This window comes from Meleagris gallopavo, chromosome 7, assembly GCF_000146605.3.
Source record: "Meleagris gallopavo isolate NT-WF06-2002-E0010 breed Aviagen turkey brand Nicholas breeding stock chromosome 7, Turkey_5.1, whole genome shotgun sequence".
Lineage (NCBI taxonomy): Eukaryota > Metazoa > Chordata > Aves > Galliformes > Phasianidae > Meleagris > Meleagris gallopavo.
The window spans coordinates 12,322,112-12,331,688 of NC_015017.2; the positions used below are offsets into that span (position 1 = coordinate 12,322,112).

Below are 9,577 nucleotides of genomic sequence, written 5' to 3' on the forward strand. Positions count from 1 at the left end.
AAAAATCCAATACATTGACACCATGATAATGCTAATGAAATCTTACATTCTTTTAGTCCCAAATTCCAGAAACATCTAGTTTTAAAACTACCATAATGGTGGGTAATCATCAGCTTAAAGGAAATGCTGTTCTCTTTTTAATCCAGGCAAAAACTTGACCATCTTTCTTTAATGCTATCAACCTGGAAGCTTGACAGTAAGGATTAAAAATTGCTCTTTCCTTCCCACTTGGTTATTGGAAAGGCTGTGAAAGGCAATCAGTCTTGTGAAGCCACACTTCACAGTCTGCATAAAAATGCCATGATTCCCAGTCCTTTCCCCAGTCTAATTGAAAGTGCATAATATCAAACAGCTGGGGGAAACTAAACTGTAAACATATGCAATATATCATGTTATCATACAAAACCTGTTACTAATAGGCATTTGATGATCAGCAGATTGAAAGAGATGTGAAACCAGAGATTATTTTTGCTGCAGTGTAAGAACTTTTCCCGAGCGAAAAAGGAAAAAAACACACTCTCAGCAGGGAAGGAATTGGACTGGAGTCTGTTCATTCATTCTGTTTGTGAAATATGGACTTTTTTTAATGATTTTTGTTTGACTGCTGACTAGCTCAGATGCTTTGGGGGCACTGCTGGAGCAAATCACAGTTTTGGTTAAGAGGAAATTCATGCCTTTCCAGCCAGTAAATACAGATGTTTAGAGCATTTGAACAGCCTCCCTGTCCAGCCCACTCCCAAGCTATCATTGTTTCTAATGCCAGGTGGCAATATTACCTGTCACCAGGAACCTGTGGGTAGTGCTGCTTGTTTATTTTTGCATACAATCCTTCCAAGTGTTCCCTCTCCATTGGTGTTGAAGAAGAATCACGTGGATAGACAAAGGTTTCTGCGACTGCTGGTGATGATGGTCTGTAAATGCTTGCTGCTGGATAAGCCTCTCGGAAGTGGTTCACTCTGGCATAATTCGGATCCACCTCATCATCATCTATGTCAGGTCCTCCAGGACCAGTAGAATAGTCAAGCAGGCCTCTCAGTTGCTTTTGTCGTAACTCCTGATGCTTTGCTCCAATCCTAATAATGACAAACGAAAAAACAAATATGCAACTGGATCTGCTTCAACATCAACCACAGACACTGATTCATCACGTAAATATGGAGCACCAACTCCAAACCCAACTGTTTAGATCTTTCCGTACACTGTGAAACTGGTGCCAAATGAAACAGAATTGTTCACATGGAAATTTACCTCTCATAATCACCTTTGTAATCAAGGTGGTCATCATTCTGATGAAAAAAATAATGCTAATATGGTGGCTCTCCATAGCTGTATGTCTACATGCATGCATGTGTAGAGTTTTAATTCTACACCTGCTCTCCACTTTTGTAATTAATATACCTAACCCAATCCCAACACTTTTAATCTAAAGTAGCCAATAAAATTATTGTTCCCCTTGGCCAGTTGACTTACCAGATTCTTATAAATAAACTAACCTGTGAAAAGTGAATTAAATGTAAGCATGCATGGAGAGATGGCACAGCTGCCTCAAATCAAAGGGCCATAGTTAATTTGCTGAAGATTTAATTTTTTAATTTTATTTTGGATACATAGATGGGGAAATCATGCCTCATTATATGGGGGATAGGCAAAAAGTAAAACAGCAAAGAAATTAATAGAAAACTGACAGAGATGAATTGGTACATATAAGTGAATTAAAGACTATTACTGGCAGTACTCCACTGTGATAAAGCCTTAAGTGGTATTACAAAATCCTGCTGCTAATCAGAGCCATTGTGTAATCTCTTTAGAATAGTAAAGCATATTCAGGTAAACTTCAAACTCAGCTGATATTCAATGATTCAACATTAATTCTGGAGGAATAGGAAGAAGAATATAGCATGCAACTTCTGCAAACTGCTCAGCTATTCTACAACACTGCGTAATTAAATGCCATGAGATGGATCAAGCAGAATGCTGATCACAGTACGTAATAAGTAGCATTTACAGAAAATAAAGAGTAATTGAGGAAAAATGAAGAACAGAAGACTACAGAGACACAGTGACTGACAGAAGAATTCAGCATTTACTGCTGACTGTAAACACTGGCACAGGTTGCCCACCCCTGAGACACCCAAGGCCAGGCTGGACAGGTCTCTGAGCACCTGAACAAGCTATAGATGCCCCTGTTTATTGCAGGGCTGTTAGACCAGATGACTTTTACAGGTCCTTTCCAACTCAAATGATTCTATGACTATCTGAAGTACCGCAGCACTGTAGAAGGAACAGTATAATTTGTACTACAGAAGACCAAGTACAAAGGGTATAAGCAGACTTTGTTGCCTCAGTAGAGCATGAGGGTCTCAGAACTCTGCATAGTAAAAATGAAGATTTTGTTGAGAATCTTGAACAGGCCTGGAGAAGATGGCTCCTTCAGGAAAGAGATAAGCACATCAGGAGCTTAGCTCTGATGATTCAGTCTGACAGAAAGCAGCTAAGTAAGAGAGGAATGAGATTCATACCATTTATTTTGTTTCATTAGAATTGTACTATCAAAATAAATGGTAATTTCTTTTGAAATAATTTATACATAAATAGGTTCACAAGTAATTCTAATGAAAACAAGTTGCTTTTCTACACATATGCCTGAGTACATTAAGGAGCATCATGCATGCTTTCTAGTTAGGCCACTCTCTTATCTGTGCTAGGACACATCTAGTGAGGATACTAAATAAAAAGGTAAGATTTTAATACCTAAAATGTAGTCATGCTTTACAGTGGGATGAGCCCGCAAATGATACAGGGCCCTTGGCATAAGGGGTGCCCACCATCCACTCTGCCTTTCCTCACTGGAGCAGATCACCTTTCTCTTCTCTCAATATCTTCTTACAAAGACTAGGAGAGACATCATCATCTTCATAACACAACATTTCTGCTTTTCTTCAAACTCCCCATCTCTGCCCAAGTTCATACTTCACTTTTTCTTAAAGTTTCAGTAAAGGTAATCACAAGGCCTGAATGCAATCTACTACGATAATTCTCAGACATTAAATAAGAAGAACATAAGCTATAATCCGTCTATATCCTTAAAACCTCCCAAGATTCTACAGTTAGGCTATCTATGAATTCCTCAAAATTTCTCCTTTTTTCTACCCGGAGTTTCTCTCCTCTGCATAGTCCCCTTCTTCCATACCTTTCGCCCTATTCCTCTGTTGCTTCAGGTTTTCATGCCACACACAATCCCTGCTTTGCATTCAAATGTTGGCCCAGGTCAGGCACTAGCAGTGAGCGCAGCCTCACACAAGTGATCCAGTATCTTGCAGCCATCACAGGCTTCAAAACGTGCCTTTGATGCTGCACAATTCTTGCTCTATTCGCAAGGGAGATTTTCCAGTAGAATCTTTTGGAGGGCACAGCCTGGTGTCAGCGTGTGATAAATTCAGTTAGCAAGGCACTTCCTTCATTTTACTGCTGATTGCTCTGGCTCAGTTGGATGATGGCTTCTTGAGATGGTGAGAGCCTAACAGCATTCACAGAATGATGGGACATGCGACTTACCCTTGGCAAAACTATTGGTGACACTGGTGTATTCCTTGGTAAAGGTCATACTTTTATTCAGAAAACAACGGGCAATAGCAGGGAGAGAAAAATCAACATGGAAGAGCTGCATATGAAACCAGGAACTAAAAAGTAGTGGTCAGCATTCCTCTCTGTCTAAATCACAAACTATTGCTAGCAAATCAGCAATAATTAAAAAGCAGCTGAAAGCATGCAAAAGCCTTTATCCTCAAAGGGTTTGTGAATAAAGATAAAAGAAATTTTACAGCAGGGTTTGGTGGAGGGAGTCAGCCTGCCCATGTCTGTGTGTAAAAAACATGAAAAAACGCACTCATCATTCACAAAAAGAAATTTGGAGCAAAGTTAACTCTTGGTCCATATGTGCAAAAGCCATTTGTTGCAAGTAGTTCAACACCTGAAAGCACTCATTTGTGCTACAGCAACAGGGGTGGGTTTCTACTGCAAATATGGCCTCAGACATCAAGGAAGCAGGGAGGGAGGTCTATGCTGCTCATTTCCATCTTTCATACATAAACAGACTTCAAGAGAAACCCTCTTGCAGAAGGATTAATATTTTACATGTCCCACATGGGATTACATTAGAAATGTAAAAATCTATCTATCTTTGTTTAAAAAGTTCACACAAATAACTGTTAGCTCTTGCAACCAACAATTTTATCTGTTTGGTAGCAGCCCTTGCTTCTCGTTATCCTGCTCTTCATCTATTAAAATTCACAGAGCAGTTTGAGATTGTTTCTATCTTTCAGACAAAGTTTGAGGAAGATTACTTGAATATTCTTAAAAATATGGAAAACTGGTGAGCTTCAGTCCCTATCAGTAATCAAAAAGCCTAACAGACTTCAGTGTAGGAATATATCAGCTGAGGTACAAGTTCAAGTCACAGTAGGGAATTATTACAGACCTGTATGGGATGACATGGTGAAGAAAAAGAGGATGTTGTAGGAATGGTCTTTTTGCACACCAGTGCAGAAGGCATGGCACACATTCACAAAGAGAGTCACAGCAGCTTCTCAGAAAATGTGAAGACATAACATTCCTTGGACCAATGCATCATCTATCCCCTAGGTATTTAAGATGCATTTGAAAGCAAAAGAGTCATGCAGCACAACAACACCATGTGATTCTTGCTTTCATATCTGACACTGAGAGCAATTTGCCCTGCTATCAATACTGGTCTATCCAAGACAAGAGAAGCTGAAATTAGGTCATCTCAATTTTCTTTTGTTCCTGTGAATAAGCCTATCTTCTTCATCTTCTCCTTGTGAATGCAACCTCCAATCACTTCCACTATTGTAAACTGAACCTTCCTGGGAACAATTATTTCCATTCGATACTATACTGACCACTCAATATCAGGTTATGTGAAATTTTTCATGATCAATGTTTCATCTTTTCAACATGGCTATTACAATTGCATTAATATTTTGTTTCCTTCTTACTCTTCTGCACAAATCCATAAAGTTTGCTCTGTGATCACATTTTTCACTTCAATCCAAATACTCAAATACACAGAAATAAACTGCCAGACAACTGATTCTTTTTTTTCTTCTTACTATTTCCTAGCTTCCCAGGCCTTCTCTTATGTTTCTCAACTTGGAAGTTGCTTCACACATTCTTCTGAAGTTTTGAAGAGCTTGAGTGCACTTCAGCATCATGATTTTTGCCCATTCTTAATGCAGACTTTTCTACAGCACATCCCAGTAGATGAAGTATAAAAAAAGTGAATATACTGTTCCTTCCATTGTTCCCATGAAGCTCTGCCAATCCTGTTAAGCAGACTTTTGCTATATCCCGTTCTATTCCTTTTACGTTGCACCTTCCTCCCCATCTGAAAAAACATTATCTTTACTTCCCACCACAAAAATAAAGAAAATTCTTCTAAATCAACACAATTTTCACAGCAACCAGCTTACAGTTATTAAGAGCAAACAACAATCACAAGAGAGTCCAAGAGCTGAAAGCACAGGATGGATCTGGTAAAACAACTGGTGCAAATTTGTGACAAAAGATAAAATGTCACTCAGCACCATGATGCTGGCAGTGAAACCAGAGATGAGGAGAGGCACAGGTCACCATCTGAGCAATTTAGTGTAGCACTGAAGTTTCTACAAACTTCCTGATGAGAGAATGGGAAAAAAGTGCCTCTCAGAATGAAGGGAAGTTAACTATATTTCCTTTTGGGTATCCCATATCAATCCTGCTCGCTCTTTTCCGCCACCTGAACATCATGCTCTCCAGTTAAATCATGGCATGGCAACTACATCAACTTCCCTTAGCTGCATTTCTGTAAAAACACAACCTTTGCACACAAGCAGCCAGAGAATAAGCAACAGAAGTGCTGCATCAAGCAGTGCCCTTTTATTTCCTGTGACCCACCTTTTCCTCAACAGCATCCAACACACATCCTATCTTTATCTTTTTTGTCTCCTTTGAGACCCACTATCGCTTTCTAAAAACAAATCATTTCAACAAAAAATTCTAACGTGATAAAATATATAACCTCAATAAAATGATAGGTTTCACTTTCAAAATATGTTGCATCCTACTTTTTAGGATTCAAATGAAGACAGGATTCTATAAGTCTCATGTGCTCCTGAAAGTGGGGCATGGTATTCTGAAAGCATTGAGGTAACATTTGGTAGTACATTCCCAGAACTAGAAATCAAGAAAATGTTCTCATTTACCTTTAATCTTCCTATCTCTCTGACATACCCACAGAATATGTCATATACACAGATTTCTCATGTGTTACCACATGAAAAGACACACACAGAGTGCAACAGCCATAAAAGGGTTAAGAGCCCAAGCAGCAAGCAAATCCTTCCAGCTGGGCTCAAAGCTCAGACACACCATTGAGTTACTGTGGCTTAACAAGTTATTGTGTTTCTGCTGAGCTACTGTCAATGACCACATATGTATTCACAGCCTACAAACACAACCTAAAGTGCTTTACCCTAACATCAGTGACAGAGACACTGACAGGCAAAAGCTGGCTTAGAAGCCAGATCTCATGCAGAGAGAGGCAGCTGCTGGAAGGGATAGGGATCACCTCAACAAAATAAAATAACAAACAAACAAAACAAAACAAACAAACAAAAACTGAGCAGAAGACACTTTAGGAGCACATCCAGGAATGCTTTCAGGAATGGAATGAGAGGGTTGGGAAAAGCCATGGCAGATATTCCTCATCTCTTGGCACACCAGGCAGAGGCTGTTTTTGGACCAGGACACAAGAAAATGCTGAAGGTTCTAAAACCAATGGACTAGGCACATTTGTCTTTTCCAGATGCCCCATCCAGCCTCAGTAATGATCTTCAGTTCTTTTTTTGCTCATTACTTACTGAAGTAGCAGCAGCTTTTCCAATACTTTCTGCTAAGCTGTTACAGCTTCAGCTTTATCCGTGGTTTAATACAAGTATGAAATACCTAAATGATTCCTATTTAACAGATGAAGGGTCGCCCCCACCCTCTGTGGCTGGAAACAGACTATTGTCTGTTTATATCTGAAGATCAGGTAAAAAATTGATTAGCACAACACTGGGTAGCATGTAAGCCCAACGCTGTCAGTAAGCCCCTGTAAAAAAGCTGTGCTGCTGCAGAAAGGTTGCCCTTATGTTTGAGGGCAGAGAGGATGCTCAAAGTCTACTGACAGCTGTGAAGTTGTTCAAGGAGCCCAAGAAGGCAGCAGTACACAATTTTCTTCTGACTTTTCATGGAAAGCATAAAGGTGATATAACTTTTTTTTTTTTAAATAAACCATGCACTATGTGCTTAGTCCTGAGCACAGCACAAAGAATGACATGGTTTGAGCCCCAAGGTGCCCATCTAAGTAGTCAAACACCACAAAGGGAAAGAAAATACACCTTCTGACCAAACAGCGTATTTCACAACAGCAAAATACCGAGTGGTTCAGAAACCTCATTTAATCCTTCAGATGAATACAGCAACATTTCTTGTGTGGCAGATTCAAAGGAGAAGACTTTGGGGAAGAGCAAATACATACATGAATAAGCAAGTTGCTGGCTAAGTCAATGAATGGTATTCCTGGGAGGGAAGGAAGAATAACAATGACAGATAAAACATGCAACGGAAGCAGGGCAGGAGCCATAGGTCTTTTAGGACTGTTTCTACTCTGTTCACAAAAAGAAGAGCAGGTAATGAGTGTGTATACAAGCAGTCTGAGGTGTACCTAAACTCTTAAAAAGGACCTGGTCTTTAAGTGCTTTAAAATCACTGAGATATTTAACATTTTTCCACTTGCTTGGTTGCTCCTTGTGAACAGCAGAATGAAAGCTGCTCTACTTCTTTTTTCCCTGCTCATGTGACTACCCCCTGAGATCTACATATCGCAATGATTACTCAATTTACATCTGATTTATTATCTTAATACTTCAACTGTGATTTTACATAACATTTCTGCTTTTGTCTCTCATTTACCTAATTCATACATACATTGAGTAACGGGTTGTCTAGAGGAAAGCAACCTATTTCTGCAGGAGGTCACTTAGATTTCCATTGGGTTTAATATTTTAATTTTTTCTAGCTGCTAGCAAAATTTATTTTGGTAACTAAAATACTATATTTTCATTCATTTACATAATAGTGGACTGAATACATCCTGCCTTCAGATATTCATAAACCACCATCACTGATGGGAATGGATATATTTTACTTGAATATCTGAGGAAATAATTTCAGTACAGTGCTTTTAACTTTTTATTTCGTAATCTTTTTCCGGCAGATATGGCCTATAATGACATTAACAATCTGATTCAAACCTGCATCTTTTATCAGGAAAAGACTCATTTGTATTTTTTCAATCATAATCCAGGAAAACTTTAGAGGCAGTCTTATAGCTAAATAAAACAAAATAAAATAAAAATCCACCTCTTGCCCGTAAACTGAAGACATCTGATGTGAACTCAAACAATATCTAATTTAACATTATCTTTCAGGACATTCTGACAAAAACACCTTTCCCATAAACTTTGCAAATGTTTCCTCATTCTATCTCATTCTACCATGAGCAACCTCTCTCTCATGATTAGTATTAGTAATTCTAAATAAAAACAGAAACAGTCTCAGAAATGAAAAAAACATCTTATAAATTCAAAGAAGTAGGAGACCAACTCTGCCTAAATAGACAGATCTTGCAACAAGCATTACCTTGCCCAATGATCAAACCACCTGAGTTAAAACACTGCCTGTCCTGGAAAACTATTCTACACCTCTCATGTAATGCTGAGTTGACCAGGGAAGCAGCCCTTGGAGGGCTGTATGCAAAAAATTATGATGGAGATAAATATTATGGTCAATGCAGTTTAAGTTTATGATAAATTGAAGAACAAATGAAGCCCTTTTGTACTACAAAATGATGATTTTGCTGATGACCAAGTGTGAGCTTTGAATAGAGTAGACAGGTACCTTAATGTTCTTCCTTTTATCTCAATTTGGTGACAGGGCACGATTACCCACTCACACAGGACCCTGCCCTCTAAAGAAAGTCTTGGCTCTAATGAGGTCCGTGCATTTTTGCCTGTGGATTTCAACGAGTGCAGGACTTTATCTTTGCTATTAAATCTGAGAAAGTTTCAGCAGCTCACTTTTGTCCACATTAGTTCTGTATTTGGTGAAATGCAGACTGTTACTAAAATCAGATAACCACCTCATGTACATTAAATGCTGTATTTTACTTATGTAATTTTCTCTACTTGTAACTATTCTGTGTTATTTTCTGAAGTACCATTAAGAAAAAAAAAGGATAGAGGGAACCCTCTGAAGGTTTCCCTGCTCAACCTCCAGCTGAAAGCAAGGCTGACTGCACAGACCAGGTTGTTCAGTTTCTTAGTAGGATGTTCCAATGCCTTTAAAAAAGCCAAGCTGCTCTTCTAAGGTGGCCTTATGTCTGCAGGAACTTTGCAGACTATAAGTTGCAGATCTAACTCTCTACACCGATTTAAAGGAATTCTCAGGCTGCTGTAATTTGTACTTTTCAGTAAAA

The 9,577-nt window shown here is 38.8% G+C and overlaps 1 protein-coding gene across 1 annotated transcript in view; it reads right to left on the reverse strand.

Moving 5' to 3' along the window:
- The window catches only part of PARD3B (par-3 family cell polarity regulator beta), a 353,302-nt gene that overhangs the window by 75,947 nt on the left and 267,778 nt on the right, over positions 1-9,577 (reverse strand). Inside the window, exon 21 of the mRNA XM_031554285.1 lies at positions 777-1,073. Within this exon, the coding sequence (XP_031410145.1) occupies positions 777-1,073 (297 nt within the window). The remainder of the gene's footprint in view (positions 1-776; positions 1,074-9,577) is intronic.